At 47.5% G+C, this 20,930-nt stretch overlaps 1 protein-coding gene across 1 annotated transcript in view; it reads left to right on the forward strand.

Moving 5' to 3' along the window:
- The window catches only part of SALL1 (spalt like transcription factor 1), a 15,516-nt gene extending 2,773 nt beyond the window's left edge, over positions 1-12,743 (forward strand). The window contains exons 2-3 of the mRNA XM_025852420.2: positions 6,533-9,972; positions 11,162-12,743. Coding sequence (XP_025708205.1) covers positions 6,533-9,972; positions 11,162-11,602 — 3,881 coding nt within the window. The 3' untranslated portion in view covers positions 11,603-12,743. The remainder of the gene's footprint in view (positions 1-6,532; positions 9,973-11,161) is intronic.
- Positions 12,744-20,930: the final 8,187 nt, after the last annotated feature.

Genomic DNA, 20,930 nt, shown 5'->3' on the forward strand with positions numbered 1-20,930 from the left:
CCACACGCCCCATCTTTTTATTTGAGAGTAGTGGGGAGACGGGCTGGAGAATACGTGACCTATCTCAAAGTAACCTTTAAAAAAGTCGCCACCTTTTCTGCAAGGAATTCAGCAATCTCAGTGCATCCCCCGACACAGAACACACACACTTCACTGAGTTGTTGAGCTTTGGGGCTTTTTTTCTTTTTTGGGTTTTGTTTTGGTTTTTTCCCCCAAAAGGTTATTACAATTTTAGAAGACAGTGCCTCCCTCAAACAATGTGTTACTTTTTCTTATGTCTCAAAATGGTCGGAAAATATGGTCCATGAAACCTCGAACAAACCGAATTAAATCTAGTTGGTGCCTTTGACATAGGCTTGCACCTCACACATGCTGATTTCTACCTAGAGTCGGACCTAGAAAAGTTTGTGGGCCCCCAGTCACAGGAGCCCAGAAGCAGAGACTCAGGCTGAGAGCAGCCAGGGCTGTTGTGCTGTGTGCTGCATGTGTGTTTGTGTGTGTGTATGTGTATGGGGGTGTGGGTGTGTGTGTGTGCACGTGCATACAAAGAAAACCAGAGCCATGCTAAACAGCCACACAGATAACTCCCTCAGAACAAGTTCAAGAAAACAAGATTATTTGGTCAGTCTTCCAATGTTCATATTTTAATTCAGCTGTAGTACCAGGAACCCCCTTCATTAAACTGGGAAATTTTTCTATTTCTTATGAAACCAAGATTATGGCACATATTACTTGCCTCTTAAATGGTATTCAACAAGTCTCAGATTATTTGTAGAAAGATGATTGCCATTGGAAAAATTATTTACTGAGATGAATAATTCTGAGGATGGGGAATATTAGAATCTGATGATTTTCTATGTGGGTTCTTTACTAAGCTCTGGGTTTCAGAGGTGTGTGTGAAGATTGAGGGATGGACCATTCAGATTCCATTCATTTATTAAAGTATTTTGGTGCTCAGCTTTTTCAAGGAAAAGATAATATTGGAAGAGTGATAAAAACATCACGAACTCGAGATAAAACATTGACTCATATAAAGTATCATAAACATTCCTCTTATTTATATTAATAATGAAATTCTATTATTTACCAAAGTAATTTACTCATTGTGAGCAGCTAATGGCAACACATTGATTTCTGGGCCCAAAAGGTTAGAGAGAACTATAATTAATTGCTTTTTTTTGAAAAACCGACACCTGCACGATAAGGCAGTTGGAAAGAATTCATGTTTAGTCAGGCCTGTTCTAAGTTTGTGGCATAATGGAAGATTCTGGATGAGAGAATGCAAACTGTTTTGGGGGGATTTGCTTCGGGCTGCAAATACTTTCTAAAACATTAAAAACAAACATACCAACAAGCAAAGTAGAGTTGGGCATGAGAGAGTAGATGCAAAAGTGAATTTGTGATAGTGAGGGTCTCATGGTTTCTGGTACATCAAGTTTGTCCTATGGTTTATAGGGACAAGTGCCAATTTATAGGTTATTCTTTGGGGACTTTATTTCATTTCTTTCTGCATCTGCAGGTAGAAAGTCATCTTTACCAGGAGCCTTTTAGAAGGCAGAAACCCACATTTCTCACATGGAGAACTTAGTGGAAACCCGAGCGAGCAAGCGGCAGAGTCCCAGTCTGCTAAGTTTTTTGAAATGGTTCAAAGCCCAGCTCTCTGTAGTAACCAGAACAAAGTCCTCCTGCCGTCTTAATTCGGTGTTTGTAAGACATCGCGTCGTATACTGCTCGCCCCATCTTCCAGAATTTTCGTAGCTTACCAAAACTGAAGGAATTTAGCAGTTTAGCAGAGACGGTAAATTACCTAAAGCCCCAACACCCCTCCCCCCCCACACACAAAAAGTGTGTGTGCCAGGCTTTAGAAAAGCTAAATGTGTCGAGCTGTTTTAACCTTTGCTAGTCTCCTCCCATGAAAAGGTGACAAGGTCCAGATCATAATATGTCCTTCAGTATCTTCCCAGTGACCCCCAAATTGAGTCTTGCTAGTCACTTAGCAGGAAGTTGGTAGTTTATTTTAGTTTCACCTTATCAGCTTGGCTTCTTTTCCTAACCTTATTCCCCTGTCACCCTCAGATGCCAGACCCCCAAAGGGGAAGATTGACAGGTAGTCCCCATAGCTCAGTTTTACCCTCAAACAACAGGGATTTAGTTTCTTGTGCCTTTGCCAATGTTTATGTAGTCAAAGTTTAGATCTCGCCTTAAGGAGTCTCTCTTTTTACGCGTCACTGGAATAGGAAAAGCCACAAAGAAGTTTTTGAACAAACCCTTGCAACTGGAACCCCATCTAGTGTTCAGTTTGATTCATCCAAGGGGAAGACATTTTCCCCCTTTCATTTATTGTGTGCATTAGGTGGGCTTGTATCCCTGCTTTAAAAAGGAGTGTCTTGTCCGTGTTGTTATTTTTTTCCAGAGATTTTGCTTGTATTCTTCCACTCGAGAATACACTAATCCTGGCCAGAACACGGAGGGAATTGAAGCGGGCCACTGATGTGTCATTTGGTTGCATATCACATAGAGGGAAACTTAAGACATTATTACAGAGAATATGCAGGGCACACGTTGGAGTGTTTAAAATTTCTTTGGAATCTTAAGCTGGACATTCAGATTTAGGTTTTTCCCAGGTCTGGGCAAAAAAACCCACAACATATATATGTATATTAATAATAAAAAGATAAAGACCAATCAATCAAAAATGTTGGTGATGGCCTTTCTAAATTAGTCTACGGGAAGGAACAGCCTGTAAAAATTATAGGCTCCAAAATCACAATCGTGTGCGATGTTCTATTAAAAATGTTAATGTGATCGTAAGGTAATGGAAACCAAAGTGAAGGATCTTTCTGAAGAGCTCCAAAAAAGAAAACTAAATGTGGTAGAATAGGGTTGTTTTGTTTGGTTTGGTTTGGTTTGGTTTGGTTTTTTTCCTGGCTGGCCAAACCTTGCTGTGTGGGGCATAGTTTTATTTTTGTTTTCACAGTCGACAGATACGCTGGAACACTTCAATTTTCTGCCTCCTATTCTGCAATGTTAGGTTGAGATGATGAAAAACTGACAAATTTGAATTGGGTGTCAAGCACCTAAATAGTACAAGACCTAAAACATCTGGGATTTTTGTATAAATGGATGGAACTGTAAGTTCACCACCTTATCCTCTAAAAAAAAAAAAAAAAAAAAAAATCCCGGAAAAATTCCAGCTATCTTTTTGTGTGTACAAACTTAGCAAACCACTACTTCTCAAACGTTCCTGCCTGACTTGGATTATAAAATCAATTTGTATGCAAACACCATAGAAAAGGAACTGGAATGTTACTTTCACCCTAGTACACGGAGCAAGGCAACTGTATTTACTATAATGGGGTCACCAGTTGCAATCCTGTGTTAACAGATTATTGAGAAACAAGATAGCAGACGGTCAAAAAATGAATTAGAGCATGTTTGTGTGTGTGTGTGTGTCTTATTACAACTTAAAATATTCTTTCTGGTAGTTAAAGATTCAAACTAGTCCTCATGCTTTGTCTTTGTTGTTGTTGAGCTTCTTCATTGCAGTTCAGTTTGGAATGCAGACAGATATAAAGTTAAGAGCTTTTACAATATAGCGACACCTGCTTTTGAAATAAATCAAAATAGATACTGGAATTTTTTTTTTTTTGGTGTTCATAAACATCAGGAGATTAAATTAATCGACTCTCAGGTGAGATCAAATGTCAGCTTATTAAAATGTTGTGAAAATCCAAGCTAAAACACGGGCAGCTTTTGAACACAGTCTCTTTCTTAGAAGCAAGCAGGTATTTATTTTTAAGCATCTACATTTTCCGTCCAGTTAGCACAATCCTAAATCTAAAAATGTTCAGGTTGAAAACTTGAAAATTCTCAAGTGAGTCTTGAAGCAGTGCAAATGCCAGAATTCGAGCCCAGGAAAGTAATAATCAGCTAAATCCTGTAAAGTGACCTTCTTTTTATTTTGTCGATATATTATGAGAATATCAGATGTTTGCAAGTTATAAAGAATTAAAATGCCCTTTAATCGTGAACACAGATGTGCTAAATATTTGAAGCAACTACATTGTAATGTGTACAATTGATGAAGTCAGTTTTCTGATTTCCCTTGCTAGTTATTTAGTTCTGAATCTGTCATTATTTGTCTAAGCCCAGCTGACCAAGCAAAACTGTGTTTTAAAGTGGCTTTATGTTTTGATAAATGTGAGCTGGTTGAAAAGTATTTTCCACTGAATGCAGAGCTTAATAGAACATGCTGACATAATAGTTTTAATGCATTTTGTTGAAAATGTGTGAACAAACAGAATAGCTTTTGTTCCTTCATAATTGGCTGTAAAAGTAGATGGAAACATAACCATTACATATGGAAATGTGCAAAGAGAATGAAATAACATTTCTGTTGAATATATTAGGAATTGCATTTCCTAGTTTAAAATAAGCATCTGAAATGGATGCATCATTTAAAATTGGTTGTCAAAATAAGAAGCTTTAAACAGAATTTTTGTCACATTATTTTTGTCCCGAGTTAAGCAACATAACTTTAGCGAATTTCGTTTAATATTTTGTTTACATTATTTTAAGGCAGGGAGAGAGACAGAAAGTGCTTAAAACAGCACCTTGAATGTGCACAGGAATCCGGTGCCAATTAGGATGATTAAACATTAAATTAAAACTGAATCATTATTGGTATTTTCTGCTACAGCTAAGATTTGTTTGGTATTGTTAATGCATTTTGCTCTATACCCTTGTGGAGATTAAAAGATGGGTATTAGAAAAGCTAGCTTGTTAAGTATAACTTAGCTACTCAAATAACACTCCCAGTGAATAAAGTGTGCATACATTTGGCATACTTCACCGGGGGTTCTCATCAACTTGGGCATCACTCAAGGCAAATAGAGTTAAAGTAATTTCCAGAAGTTAGTATTTAGGTATTAATTATATTTTCTGGAATGCAAAAGTACTCAAGCTTTTTTGGATGTTTACTACGAAAAGGCAAATGGCTGGCTCTATGGAGTTGACTCTTAAGTTTACCGAAAAAGCAACATTTTGAATTTGTATTTATTCATATTTGCAATTAGTTTTCTTTTCTTTTTTTTTTTTTTTCCCCTGCAAGTTTTCTGGGAGATTCAATTTGGAAGTCATGGAAACTAACTATTATCTGATTCAGTTCTGCAGAAAAGCATGCAGGGAGGTAATCCTTGAATTAAACAGTTTTTTTTTTTTTTCACAGCCTTCGGAGATGACCACACACCATTTGTACAACAGAAGTTGGTGTTCCCCATGCTGGGCAAACAATGGGGCTCCATCCTGTCTTTGAATAGGATGTTAGCTTGGAGTTGGAGATTTTTATGTTTAATTTACAAATGGATCTTAGCGAGAAGAAATCTGAGCAACCAGTGGAAACAAACATGAAATAAAGGGATTTTTATAATGAAAGGTTCAGGACAATCTGTTAAACAATTGATAACAGTTAAGAGCAAACTGTTTTTAAAGGCATTCAGACAAGGAGAATTGCACAGCCTTTCCAAATTCTAAACCAAGAATTATCTCTTCCCTTCCCCTTAACTGCACATCCTTCTAGAAGTTGATGTTGAATCAGAATGTAAATCTTGTGCCAGTTTTTATAGATATAAAGAGCTCTTTTGATGAAATATTTAGAGGCATAACATTGCCATTTGGAGCATAGTGGCATATATTCCTTGAATAGTGGAATAGTAGCCAAGGTTGCATTTTTTAATTTTAAAAATAAACATGCCATGGGGTGATATATAGGTGCCAGGCAGGCCTTGTAACGGATTATGATCATTGCCTTTCTCTTTGTTGTGTGTGTGTGTGTGTGTGTGTGTGTGTGTGTGTGTGTGTGTGTGTTGCTTTCTTGTTTGTATTCAGTGGAGTCTTGAGCAGTCTGGAGGTTTTGTTACTGATGTGGCAAAAGTGTGTTTGTCACCGATCAGCCTTAGCTCGGGTTCTAGGTAGGGGCTGGAGGTGATTTTTAAGTTGTCAGTCTTCTGCTTGGCGATATGCATCCCCCTCCCCAACCCCCCCCACCCGTCAACAACTGATTGGAACCTGAATGACTACAAATTAGTTTAGTGACAGAACAAACTGTCACAGATATCTTTGAATCAGTTGAAAATGAATAAGGTTGACAGAAACTCAAGAGACTAATAAGTCCTCAGAATGGTTGCTGGACCCTCTCTGGATGAGTAGACAATAAGGTGTATAAAATATTGGAAATCAATATTTTGCTATGGAATTTCATTATGCACCAATGTCTTCAGTTCGTAGTATTTTATATTTTGATGGATTATCTGAAGACCGTGGCTCTCTGAGATACCGGATTGATAGGAATTCCTCCACATCCTCAACATGTAATTATGAACGTTCTTAGGTGATATCGACTGGTTTTCGGGGGCAAGAGTTTTGAGTTTGGAAGACAGAAAACAATTGATCACCCTCCTTCTTGTTTTGAAGTCATGGGTGACCCTGTGCGTCCCGACCCCCTTTCTAACCCTGCACCTTTTGATGTTCACAGGAGACGCAGAGAAAGGTCAACCCAATCGCACCACGAAGAGCAAGGATGCCCACGTCTGTGGCCGGTGCTGTGCCGAGTTCTTTGAATTATCAGATCTTCTGCTCCACAAGAAGAACTGTACTAAAAATCAATTAGTTTTAATTGTCAATGAAAGCCCAGCCAGCCCACCCGAAACCTTCTCTCCCCCCCCCCCTCCCGAGCATCCCGATGAACAAATGAATGACCCCGTTCACAAAACAGATCAGGCCGACTGCAGCGACCTTTCGGAACACCACGGCCGCCACAGGGAGGAGTCCATGGAGGTGGAGGCCCCGGGGGCTAACAAAGGTGGCGGTGGCGCTCCGGGGGGCGGTGGCGGCGGTGGCGGTGGCGGCCCCCCCCCGCCAGGCTGCAGCGGCGGCCCCTCCACAGGTACCTCAGCGATCACAACCTCTCTACCTCAACTCGGGGACCTGACGACACTGGGCAACTTCTCAGTGATCAACAGCAACGTCATCATCGAGAACCTGCAGAGCACCAAGGTGGCCGTGGCCCAGTTCTCCCAGGAAGCGAGGTGCAGCGGGGCCTCCGGGGGCAAGCTGGCCGTCCCCGCCCTCATGGAGCAGCTCCTGGCCCTGCAGCAGCAGCAGATTCACCAGCTGCAGCTCATCGAACAGATCCGTCACCAAATCCTGCTGTTGGCTTCTCAGAGCGCAGACTTGCCAACATCTTCGAGTCCTTCTCAAGGTACTTTACGGACATCTGCCAACCCCTTGTCCACACTCAGCTCCCATTTATCTCAGCAGCTGGCTGCAGCAGCTGGATTAGCACAGAGCCTCGCCAGCCAATCTGCCAGCATCAGCGGTGTGAAACAGCTCCCCCCCATCCAGCTACCTCAGAGCAGCTCTGGCCACACCATCGTTCCCCCCAACAGCGGCTCTTCCCCCAACATTAACATTCTGGCGGCAGCGGTTACCACCCCGGCCTCGGAAAAAGTGGCTTCGAGCGCTGGCGCTGCGCACGCCAGCCACCCGGCAGCCTCGGCAGCATCCTCACCAGCTTTTGCAATAAGCAGTCTATTGAGTCCTGCATCTAATCCACTTCTACCTCAGCCGGCCCCCGCTAACTCGGTTTTCCCCAGCCCTTTGCCCAACATCGGAACAACTGCGGAGGATTTAAACTCCTTGTCTGCCTTGGCCCAGCAAAGAAAAAGCAAGCCACCAAATGTCACCGCCTTCGAAGCGAAAAGCACGTCGGACGAGGCGTTCTTCAAACACAAGTGCAGGTTCTGCGCGAAGGTCTTCGGGAGCGACAGTGCCTTGCAGATCCACCTGCGCTCCCACACCGGAGAGAGGCCCTTCAAGTGCAACATCTGCGGGAACAGGTTCTCCACCAAGGGGAACCTCAAAGTCCACTTTCAGCGCCACAAAGAGAAATACCCTCATATCCAGATGAACCCCTATCCCGTGCCTGAGCATCTGGACAATATCCCCACGAGTACCGGCATCCCGTATGGCATGTCCATTCCTCCGGAAAAGCCGGTCACCAGCTGGCTAGACACCAAACCGGTCCTGCCCACTCTGACCACTTCCGTCGGCCTGCCGTTGCCCCCGACCCTCCCGAGCCTCACGCCCTTCATCAAGACCGAAGAGCCAGCCCCGATCCCCATCAGCCATTCCGCCACCAGCCCCCCAGGCTCCGTCACAAGTGACTCCGGGGCCCCTGAGCCAGCCACGAGAAACCTGGGTGGGCTCGTGGACGAAGCTGAAGGGTCCGCCGGGCCGCCCTCTGGTGGCAAAAGCGAAGAGAGTGGCGTGGCCCCCGGCTCGGCCCCGGCGGCCAGTGGCAGCGCTCTGAGCTCCCCAGCGGCCGACGGCGGCTCGGGCAGTGCCGCGGCTTTCACCAACCCCTTGCTGCCGCTCATGTCCGAGCAGTTCAAGGCGAAGTTTCCTTTTGGGGGACTCTTGGACTCAGCCCAGGCATCGGAGACCTCCAAGCTTCAGCAGCTGGTAGAGAACATTGACAAGAAGGCCGCCGACCCCAATGAGTGTATCATCTGCCACCGGGTCCTCAGTTGCCAGAGCGCCTTGAAGATGCACTACCGGACGCACACTGGGGAGAGGCCCTTCAAGTGTAAGATCTGCGGCCGGGCCTTCACCACGAAAGGGAATCTTAAGACCCATTACAGTGTCCATCGGGCTATGCCCCCGCTCCGAGTCCAGCATTCCTGTCCCATCTGCCAGAAGAAGTTCACCAACGCTGTGGTCCTACAGCAGCACATTCGAATGCATATGGGCGGTCAGATCCCCAACACCCCGGTCCCTGACAGCTACCCCGAGTCCATGGAGTCGGACACGGGCTCCTTTGACGAGAAGAATTTCGACGAGCTGGACACCTTCTCCGATGAAAACATGGAGGACTGTCCCGAGGGCAGCATCCCCAACACGCCCAAGTCCGCGGATGCATCCCAAGACAGCTTATCTTCTTCGCCTTTGCCCCTGGAGATGTCAAGCATCGCTGCTTTGGAAAATCAGATGAAGATGATCAATGCTGGCCTGGCAGAACAGCTGCAGGCCAGCCTGAAGTCCGTGGAGAACGGGTCCGTCGAGGGGGACGTCCTGACCAACGACTCGTCCTCGGTGGGTGGTGATATGGAGAGCCAAAGTGCTGGCAGCCCAGCCATCTCAGAGTCTACCTCTTCTATGCAGGCTCTGTCCCCATCCAACAGCACCCAGGAGCTCCACAAGTCCCCCAGCGTGGAGGAGAAACCACGGAGAGCAGTGCCCAGCGAGCTCGCCAACGGTCTGTCTCCCACCCCCGTGAATGGTGGGGCTTTGGATCTGACGTCGAGTCACGCAGAGAAGATCATCAAGGAAGATTCTTTGGGGATCCTCTTCCCTTTCAGAGACCGGGGTAAATTTAAAAATACTGCTTGCGACATTTGTGGCAAAACCTTTGCTTGTCAGAGTGCCTTGGACATTCACTACAGAAGTCATACCAAAGAGAGACCATTTATTTGCACAGTTTGCAATCGCGGCTTTTCCACAAAGGGTAATCTGAAGCAGCACATGTTGACACATCAGATGCGGGACCTTCCATCACAGCTCTTTGAGCCCAGTTCCAACCTCGGCCCCAATCAGACCTCGGCGGTGATCCCCGCCAACTCCTTGTCATCTCTCATCAAAACAGAGGTCAATGGCTTCGTGCATGTCACTCCTCAGGACAGCAAGGACACCTCCACCAGTCACGTCCCCTCTGGGCCTCTGTCCTCCTCTGCCACGTCCCCAGTCCTGCTCCCAGCTCTGCCCAGGAGAACCCCCAAGCAGCACTACTGCAACACGTGTGGTAAAACCTTCTCCTCGTCGAGCGCCCTGCAGATCCACGAGCGAACTCACACTGGAGAGAAACCCTTTGCTTGCACTATTTGTGGGAGAGCTTTCACAACAAAAGGCAATCTGAAGGTACCTCGCTCTGTCTGTCCCTCATCCACCCACCCAGCAGCCCTCTTGCTGGTTTGCCATTGATTATCTGTGATGCATGCTCCCAGGGCCAGCAGCTCCCCAGAGGCAGGATGTGCAGGGAGCGAGTTCTCGTGAGGGCACCTGCCACATGGGGCTGACAGCGGAGAAACGCGGGTGCCCCGTGTGTGGGTCAGGATCAGTGGCAGGGACCCAGGGACTGGGGGCAGGCTGCAGCCCGCCAAGCGTGAGCGCCTGGAATCATTTGGTCCACCTAAGCAAAGCAGCAGCCCCCATCCCCACTGTCTCGCTAAGTGCACCATATGAATTGCCTTACCTACCCAGGAAGACAGCCCGGCGTTGCCATGGGGTATTGATTAAAGACCTCCACGTGGCCTGTGTGCAGCCCATATCACTTAATAATTACCGTCCTCCTCGGCGGATGCATCTATTTTTCATAACCGTGCAGTCCAGCACGTTGCTTACGTCCCCAGAAACAATAACGTCACACTGCCCTGCTAATGGGTATTATGATAATTGATTATACAACACTTCCCGCTGATATGTGTTGGAAATAAAGCAAATATGCTTAGGTTCTAGAGCAACAGTTGAGTGCTCTTACTGTGTACATTTTTCTGTTGACAGAGTATTTCTCTGGAGATTGCTGCCAGTAATGCGAGGTGAATAATTACTTTCTGGCTCTCCTCTCTGTGCACGGGCCCTCCACCGGGCAATCTGTGAGGGGTACTTTCTTCCCATCTGAAAAGGACATTTATAGGGTAAAGGGTGTCAGATACAATACTCACCATTGCAATGAGAGTGGACATAACAATTCTAACCCTGAAAGGAGCTATCTGCGACTGACTAGCTTGCTTGAGGCCATTATAAGCTAAATACGGGTAATAAAAAAAGAGTAAGTAAGGCAGGCATCTTGGCCCCAGAAGAGGCACGGGGGCCCAGGGCTGGGGAGAGTGCACACGTTATTAGGAGGCAGCCACAGTGGACGGCTCCCTATTCCTTCTCCACCGTCTGGCACTTAATAAGAGTAGACATGTAGGCCACTTGCTCTGTCGAGTGTTGCGGTATGAGCGGAGACAGATTCAACTATTAAGCTTCTCCCTTCCTCTCTCTCCCTTTCCCTTTCTTTCTTTCTTTCCCCCTTTCCCCCTCCCCCCCCTTTGCCTCATCTCAGGTACACATGGGCACTCACATGTGGAATAGCACCCCTGCGCGGCGGGGTCGGCGGCTCTCCGTGGATGGCCCCATGACATTTCTAGGAGGCAATCCTGTCAAGTTCCCAGAAATGTTCCAGAAGGATTTGGCGGCAAGGTCAGGAAGTGGGGATCCTTCGGGGTTCTGGAATCAGTATGCAGCAGCGCTCTCCAACGGGCTGGCCATGAAGGCCAATGAGATCTCCGTCATTCAGAACGGGGGCATCCCTCCAATTGCTGGAAGCCTGGGCAGTGGCAGCAGCTCACCTATTAGTGGGCTGACGGGAAATCTGGAGAAGCTCCAGAACTCTGAGCCCAGCGCCCCCCTGGCCGGGTTGCAGAAAATGGCCAGCAGCGAGAACGGAACCAACTTCCGGTTCACCCGCTTCGTGGAGGACAGCAAAGAGATTGTCACAAGTTAAAGCGACTCTGGCTGCAGAAAGAGCGCCACCGCTCAGAAAGAGAGACCCACGGTTGCCTCCCCCTCCCCTCCTGGTTCCCCCAGATCGATGAACTACAACATTATGGAGACATTCTTTTTGTACTTTGTTCAACTTCTAGAGTTATAAGAAAGCTTATTTATTAGTGATATAACCTGGCTTTGCAAACAGAATGCAAGCGTTAACTTTGGTCTTCTGTATTTTGGACTAAATACTAATTGACTAGAGTGCTGTAAATTTGCTGTAACATTTATGGCAATCACAAGTTGCCCTGCTAGGCGGTCTTAATCTGGCATTAACTTATTTTCTATATCCGGTTTAATATGAATCTGGTGTTGATGCAATGCCTCAGTGATGCATTAGATCTCTAATAAAGTCTGTATATAAATGTACACTTTGATCCTGCTGGAAAAATTTTATCAGCAAACACGTCTAATCTTTCAGAACAAATTTAAGCGAAGGACTGAAAGTACAGACTGATCAATGTGGTTCTTTGAAAGGTTTGGGGTTTTTTTTGTTTTGTTTTGTTTTGGGTTTCTTTTTTTTTTTAATTTTTATTGGAAAATTCAACCTGCTTTTTTTTTTTTTTGTAGATTTAACCATTTCCGTTTTGAACTGCTATTTGTATTGTGCTTTTTACTTGAGTCGTCCTCAATGTTGATAAGTTTCTGTACAGTAATAAGCACGCAGAATTCTTTAGAGAAAATACAAGTGTTGTTTTGGTAGTTGAAACTGAGACGTAACATTTTGCCTTGTAGGTATATTCACAATAGAAAATGTGTGCTGGAATTACACAATGCTGCTAAGTACGGCATCTTGAACAACCATCAGTGGAGAAAATGTAGATGCTCTTGTATATACGATAAGAAATATCACTTTCATTAAAATGTACATATGTTCCTTTACAAGAGCAAATGCTTCTTCTTGATCAAGAGAGCAGGTATAGTGTTTGTTTATTTTGTATTAGGTATGGAACACAAAAAAATTGGACTGTTACATGCACTTTCTTGGAAAGTTGAAAGGAAGGGGGGGTCCAATTTCTTTAACATTTAATACTTACTAACAACAGAGATACTGTAATTTTACCCAAGTAATCAAATACATTTTTTTTTGCAACAGATAAAACAAAATACTGTGTCTGTGTTTTTAGAGTGCATTTCTATTTAGCCAGGCCCCGAAATGTATTTTAACATTTCCCTAGGCACCAGTAAAGCGTATGTGAGTGTGTATCTCTCTCTCTCTAAATAAGGAATTGCAAAAGGCGTAACAGAAACAGGTTTGCATGGGACTGTGGGTTTGTTTGTTTTGCTTTGTTTTCCTTCTTTTTCTTCTTTTTCTTTCATTTTTGTCTTTTCTCTTTTTAATTTAGAGGATCTAGATATTTTGCCAGATAACTATGACTCATCTGGGCACTCTGCTCACATCCCCACCCCCAAGAAGGAGGAAAAATGAAAGGAAATAAAAAGCTGTTATTGGAGGGTTCATCTGGGCGGGTCATCCCTGAAGCAGGACATTTGGCCCATTAGATTTCAGGTTTATTTCAACTGTGCTCATTTTCTCTTCCCTTGATTCAGTGGCTTTTCTCAGACAGAGAAAGCAGCTTGGCTAGAGAATGCCCCATGCGGGGGCGGGGGGGAATATATAATCTGACTCTGAAACTAGGCCTCAACCCAGAGAGGTCAACGTGTTCTTTAATTAGGCTTTCAGGCATTGAAACACACATGCATATCTGAAAAGAAAAAGTCCATTACAACTTGAATATTTCGTCATCAGAATCCAATCTGATTCTTCCTCTCTCCCTTTTGTTCTAGGGGAAACATGTTTTCCTCCTGAGCACTATTTTGGGGTGAGCAAACGGACAGGGTGGAAGTTGGTGTCTTCAGGGGTCCGGCGATTTGTTTCTTTCAGGGAGGTAGGTGGTGAGCCCGTGGCCCGTGGCCCTGCACCCAGGTAAGGGACAAGCATCGGCCGCCTCCCAGTAGAAGTTTGCACCGGGGTGCAGGCCACCCTATGGCCACCCCGGGACGCGCCTCCCCAAGGTTGGTGGCTCAGCCTGGGGTCCAGGCCAGGACAAGGCGGGGGCAAGCGCCCCCAAACCAGGAGAGGTGCGGGGAGGAGGGCTGTGCGCGCAGCGTCGGGGTGCCCAGAGGATCTCCGCGACACTTAAGCGCGCAAGCGTTGGGGGATTGAGCCTCTGCAGTCCCGGCCACGCGCCCCAAGAGAGCCGCCTTTGCTCAAGAGTGGGGACACGGAGGACAGGCCGCAGTTCTGGCCAGAAGCTCTTGTTCTACGCGGGCCAGAAAGGGGACGTTTCCGTGGCGTTCGGGGCGTCCCTTCCCCTTACCACGGCTGGGCGCGGCGAGGAGGGGGCGCCCCGGGCCGCGTGGCCTCGGGGTCAGGGCGCTCCTCCCAGAGGCGGCCCCTGCGCCCCGGGACAGGCTGGAGGGATCCGCGCCGCGGGCCACCAGGAGGGGCAGGCTCGCAGTGCCCCCTCCGCGCCCCGGTCGCCCCTGCCGCCCCTGCCGCCCCTCCAGAGGGGCCCCGCGGGCCGAGCCCCGACGCCCAGCTCCGGCGCATGCCGGGCCGGGGCCCCCGCTCGTCGCCCCCAGCCCCCGGGGGCTCCCACTCGCCGGCCGCCCGCGGGGTCACGGCCCTGCGCCACCCCGGGCTGCGCGTCCGCTTCCGCGAGGCGGGCGGTCCGGGCCGGGAGCCGGGCAATTGTTTCTCTCCCGGCTCACCACCGACCTCCTCCCTTCTAGCGTTTTCTGGAAGGGAGTTAAGGGGAGCCCCGGCAACTTTTCGCTTAGACAGACTTCCCGAGGCAGCCGAAGCCCCGGGGTCCTGGTCTCCCCCCCTCCCCGCGCCTTTGTCCCTGCCGAGCCATCCATCGATCCGCTATCTCTCTAACCTATTGATCATTACCTGCCCACTCGCCTTGCCGTTCATTTCCAAATCAAGGCTCGCCCTCAGCCCCGCTGCCCCTCCCTGTGCGATCCCTACGCTCGGCTTTTAATCTCAGCCCCGCGGGAGAGACACGGATTCCTATCTGTAAAACAACGCGGTTTATTTCAAGGCGGCGCCCGTTACCCCCCCCCCCCCCCCCCCCGCCACCGCTAAGCCTCAGCCCCTCGCTTGGCCGCCTGGCTTTGCCCCTTCTGAAACTTGGGGTGCGTGGAGGTAGTTTGAAAACCAAGAAGAACCGAATTTCCTGGGTTGTTGCTGCCCGGAATGACGACCGCGAAGTTGACGACAGTTTTGAACTAAAAATATGTATTTGGGTGACATGCGCCCCAGTTTCTATTTTTACAATGTGCACTGCGAAAGTATAGAAAAGTATAGCGAATCATGTAACGAACCCCCTTGTCGAGAAAATATGGAAGGGCGGTGTAGTGATTGACAGGGACCTGGGGAGGAAAAAAGAAGAGAGACCAATCAATGAGGGAACCAAGCTGCCCAAGACACCCCTCCCAGGAATGACTGTGAGGAAAGGGGTGGGGGAGGGGGGGAAACAGGTTCCTGCCGACCCTTTAGAAACACCTGAAAATGATTCTTGAGTTTTGAGTTTTCACATCTCAGTCCTCACGGACCAGGTTGATTCAACTGACCTTTATAGGTGTGGGATGGACAGTTTTGTTTTGTTTTGTTTTTTTTAATTAGAAAAAGTGTTCATACAGAAAATGCTAAATGATTTGCAGTTGCCATAAACTTCTAGCAGTAGATTATTTGCTTATTGTTTTTGGCGTGTTGTGAGTGTCAAGAATGAGAGAACCTAAAGGGAAAAAAGGAGAAAGAAATGGCTCCCACTCTGTTAAAACTTAGCAGCCCCGTTAGAAAAATAAAGCGTCAGAACCTTTACTAGGAGTCACACACTCTACCCTTAAGTGAAACAAATGTCAGAGGGGGTAACAAAGTGGGAAAACATGCAAAGTGAATTTCAAAGGGTTCTACAGCAAAGCGCAATCTGAGATTCACAGAAAGTGGAGACGGATAAGACAGGAATTAGGTCATCGCGTCCAGACCCCGGGAAATATGTTTAGATCAAAGCCTGCTCCGTTAGAATAAACAAAACAGGGCCCATTGGGCCCTACCGATATTTTCATCTCCGTGCTAAGAGCTGCTAATCTAACCGGCTCTAGTTGATGAAAGCGGGTAAAAATTACAACTGTAAAAATGACTAAGTAAAAGAATGTCCTCTCGACTATAATAGGAAGATAAAGATTTAGATTTGAGCTAAAAAGTAACAAGATCCAGGCCCAGATCAACACAAACTTCCTGGAATTTTAGCACTAACTAAATTATCTAATCCCAAGCCATTGTTCCCTCCTTGTTCTCCACCCCCCTCCCACCAACCCATGCCATTGAATATGCCAGATGATTTACATAAAAAAATTGTTAAATTTTAACTGCGGTCTAAAAGCCTTGCAGGGGGCCAGCCTTTGGGTTCACTTACTTTACATTCCTTCAGGACGTCCCCCCCCCCCACTAACCCCACTGTCGCCTGTGCCCCCCGCCCCAGGCAGTTGTTGAGGGGGGGGAAGCATGCTGGCCTTTATTGTTATGAGTGGTTCTTTAAGGCCAGTCTTTGAGTTTGGTTTCTTTCCAGGGAGGGCAGATAGACGGAGACTAGAGCGTGTGTCCTAGAAGCCAGGCTTTGGGTCCACACCATTGGGCAGCCCTTGATGCGTTAGCAGCTAAGCCCAAGTACTATGTAAAGCTTACGTTCACGGCAGAGCTGATGTACTGAAACCAACTGCCAGGGAACATCTGATAGATAGAAACATCCAGAAACGGGACAGGAAATCCCAGCGAAGGAAAATTCACCCAGGCTAAATCTAGGGTTGTAGTTCCTTGCTGAGCTGGGTTTCCTCTTAACTGTTTAAACATATGATTTGGCTCCTCTTTGTGTTTCTGCGTCCATCTGAGCTCAAGTTTAACAAAGACTAGGGTCCCCTCCAAAGCCAGGACGACGGGGGTGGGGCATGGGCCTTTATAAACACCGCCAGGAACAGGCCATCTTATGTGCGGGGGCCCATGGCGACTCACCTCACAGAGGGTAAACTGGGGATCAGCTTGGGACTTACGATCCACCAAGGGCTCTGAGGAAAAGTGGCCCTGTGTCGGAGGCCACTCAAACCGATCCTGCCTTGTTAGGCCCGCAGTGGGACCCCCATCCAGCTGACCAAGTGCAGGCTGGATCCCCATGCGGCACAGTCGGTCGGTCAGGACCTGGGTGTGGAGAGGCCGGGGGTCACATCATCTTGTAATCACAGCCACATCCAGTGTGAGGCCAGGACGGTCACCTAGAAACATGGGTGCAGGCCCCACTCCTGAATGGAAGGGACAGGGAGGGACACAAAGGCCTGCAGAGCTCCTTCTACATTCGGAATCTGGGGTGCTTCCACATGTCCCATCTTGTTACAGTTCTGTGAGGCGGGCAGGGCCACTGTCATTTACCAGATGACAAAACTGAGTCCCAGAGAGCAGAGAAGGAACACCAGGAGTCGGGGAGCTGTCACTTGCTTGACAGCCAACCCCAGGGCACAGTCCTAACTCGCCTGACCCATGGGCCGCTTTCCCCATCTGTACCACGCAAGGCTTGCTTTCCGTCAGTATTTCCAGTAGCTTCCATCAGACTCCACCATGGTCACCATGTCACACTATCCCCAGTCCCACCCAGATTCTTACCTATTTGATAATTTCATGTAAGTTACTCCCTCTTTAAAAGTGAGTGTATTTATTTTAGAAGGAATAGGAAACACTGAATTTGATTCTCTGCAATAGTCTTTCCAGCCCTGTGCAGGAGAAATCTTACCACTCACGGCCATTCAGTGCCATGCCCCAAATCCACATAACACCAATAGCAACACCACCCAATAACACCAATGCGTCCCCTGCTGTGTCCGCTCCTGATTTTCTAACTTCTTGGAGAGTTTTCTTTCCTGGTCGCCATCCCAACCCTCTACTTGTCAGCACCCGCCTTGGCCCTGGCCCAGAGTTTTTCAAACTGTGGGCTGGGACCCATTGGTGCATCATGAAATCAGCCTAGTGGGTCATCACCAGCATTATTTTTTAAATGGAATAGAGTAGAAAGTATCAGAATATATCACACTCGACAGTAAGGGTGAGTAGTGTCTTATTTCAGTTGTGTGTGTATGTGAGTGAGTGTGTGTGCACGCGCACGGGTGCACGAGGGCACAGCGATAAATGCACTTAGCATGGTCGCCATCAAAAAAGTTGGAAAGCCACTTACAGAGGCCCTGGAAAAGACGGTTTCTCTCCTCTCTCTTTCTCAGCTGAAATCACAGCACCAGGGGCTTTCAAGAGGAGCCTGGTGGTCAGATTTGGGGATGGGAAGAGCAGAGATGAAGAAACAGGCAGATAATCTAAGCTCCCCAGCTCTCTGCAATGACTCATCCATTATGCAGAGTTTTCTACCTGCTGCTTCTGCAGGAAAAAGAGAGGCAAGCAGTGGGACTTCTGGTGTCGGCCTGTGTGTTCTCCCCTCTTGGGCTGCTTCCATGTGGAGGATTTTAAAAGCATTTTGCTGTAAAGGGGATTTCTCCTTAAACGCACTCATGAGTGCCAAAGAGAAAAGCCAAACTGAGCGCCGAAGCTTACTCACTGCACCAAACCGCACTGTCCCGTGAAGGTCCTTCCCCCCCATTGGTAATTGGGCTCCAGCTCTTGGGTACCTAAGATACCTTCCCTCCGGAACCCTGCCATTTCTGAGCATCCCTAGTCATGGTGCTCACTGTGGGGTTACCGGGGCCCAGTAGTATGTGGTCCTGAGCAATCATTCCTAGCTGAGACCTTTTCAGAAACAGTGCTGGGGGGGGGTGGGGGGGGGAGGGGAGCGGCCTGGTTGGCGCTGTAGATTAAGCGTCTGCCTTCGGCTCAGGTCGTGATCCCGGGTCCCAGGATGGAGCTCCGCATCGGGCTCCCGGCTCAGTGGAGAGCTTGCCCCTCCCTCTGCCTTCTGTTCTCTCTCTGACAAAGAAATAAATAAAATCTTTTTTAAAAAGATGTATTTATAGTGATTATGAAATGTCAGACATTGCATTAGATGCTTTACTTGAATTAACTCATTTAATCCCTGTAACGACCACATGAGGTGGGGACTATTGAGACACCCATTTTATGGATAGGGAAACTAAGGTACAGAGAGATTAGCTGAAATGTCTAAAGGCACACATCTGATAAACAGAATTTAAGCCCAGACAGCCCAGCTCCGGGATGTGCATGCTTAGCTTTTAACCACTATGCTATCCTTTCGCCCTGTCACAGATCTTACCAAGAAACCACCTGCCAGTCCCTCCCCAGGGAAGCCCCAGGCCCAGAGTTACAAAATAAGTAAATCAAAGCTCTGCACCTTTTGCTTTTTCTACTCTATTTAGAGGTCTCCTGAGTGGTAGCATCTTGCAGGATTCACAGGTAAGTGCTCTGCTTCCCAAACACCTGCTCTTCTTGCCAGGAGAACCCTCCTGACCAGGGTCCTTCGTGCTCAGCATGCAGTGTAGACAGAAATAGCAGGTATCCACACTAAGTGTAAATCCACACACGAATTCCAGCACCTTCCTTCAGTGAGCACTGGATGCTTTATGCGTGTGACAAGCATTATCTACCTTGTAAAGACCTTGCTAATACTTACAGATCAAAATATTTTTGTATCTTTTCCATAGAGGAAATGATCCAGCCACCTAGCAGTGTGGGGGGCTTTGCTTGCCTCCCTCTTTCCCTCTTCATGGGAAAATGCATCAGTTGGTTCTCCTTTTCTTGTTCACACACGACAAGTCATGCCATCTTTCACCGGGGCAGGGGTGGGAGGGGGGAGTTTCATCTGATTTATCACAGCAGAGGGACAGTCAGCAGGCATGAGTAGCTGGTATCCGTTTGTCTCCCTGTGAGGAGAACTGACGACATTCACATTTTCTTACCGCACAAAGCCAGAGTGGGAAATTCCTGGAAAATCAAGGAAAGGTCAAGGACAAGAGCTAAAATTTAGGAGGAATGTCAGGTTTTCATGATCTGCATGTGCCATGGAGGGCGGGGGAAGGATGAGAAGTTTGGGGTGGCTGAGCTTCCTTCCCCTCTGGGCGTCAGCCCCTGAAAGGCCAGCATATCCGCTTCCCAGGGCTGTTGTCGCAAATAAGACAACAGAAACTTAACTCTATCACAGTTGTGGAGGCTGCAAGACAGTCAGGATGTTGGCAGAGCCATGTTCCCTGTGAAAGCTCTCGGGGAGAATCTGGTCCATGCCTTTCTCTTAGCTTCTGGTGTTGCTGGTGGTCTTTGGTGTCCCTCGGCTTATAGACGCATCCCTCCCATCTCTGCTTCCAGTGGCACGTGATAGTTCTCGTGTGTTCTTCTCATCTTCCCTCCGTGTGTCTTCTCTTCTTATAGGGACACTGGTCGTATGGACTCAGGGTCTGCCCTAAGGACTTCATCTGAACCTGATTACGTCAGCAAAGACAATTTCCAAATAAGGTGGCCTGGGCAGACACCCAGGGCTAGAGGGAGGCCATCACAAAACCCCAGGTGAGACACAAAAAGAAGCTGAGAAGAAAAAGAAGGTGGAAGGAGCTCTGGGTATTTTTGAGCAGATTTCACAGCCCAGAAAAGCCACAGGTCTGAGAGCTAGAAAGGCACCCAGAGGCCCTGGGTCACAAAGTGGAGACTCACAGGCTGACTTCGGCCCGCATATGTGTTTTATTTGGCTCGCGAGGCATATTTAACAAATTTGAAAGCATTGCCAGCATTTGAAAGTCAGGAGATCTCGTATAAAAGTTCAAATTTCCAGATTTTTTTTCCTTTTTTTTTTTTGGAATGTCAAATGATCTAGTGTTCTCGCCTTCCCACATTTCAACAATTGGCTGGCATAAAGGTGTGACTGTCCCGTTTGGAGGGAGCAAACCTGTTCTCCACTTTTCTCCAGTTCCGACCCAAGCCATCTCCCGCAGCCACCAGCCTGCCGGCCTTGGCACGTACTTCACTCTTCTGCCTCGCCGTGGTCCAGCCAGCTCGTTTTGTAAGTGAAGAAAGGAAGGCCGAGAGACAGAAGGACCTTGGTTAGTGGTGAATGCCACACAGATGAATTCAGCAGGAAAAGGTGGAAAGGCAGAAGGCAGATACCTTCAAAGGAAAGAGTCGAGGATGTCAGGAAGGTAAACCATAGCAAGAGGGCATTTCAGGAGGAGGGCTCCATAAGGAAGCAAATCTTGGGGTTCAGACAGGATCCTGGATTTCCTGCAGACGTTCTGGCTAGAAATGCTAGGTAGAGAAGGGGAAAGGAGGAACACGATGACGTTAAGCT

This window comes from Callorhinus ursinus, unplaced genomic scaffold (genome assembly GCF_003265705.2).
Source record: "Callorhinus ursinus isolate GAN/ISIS: 27379988/994484 unplaced genomic scaffold, GSC_fseal_2.0 scaffold56, whole genome shotgun sequence".
Lineage (NCBI taxonomy): Eukaryota > Metazoa > Chordata > Mammalia > Carnivora > Otariidae > Callorhinus > Callorhinus ursinus.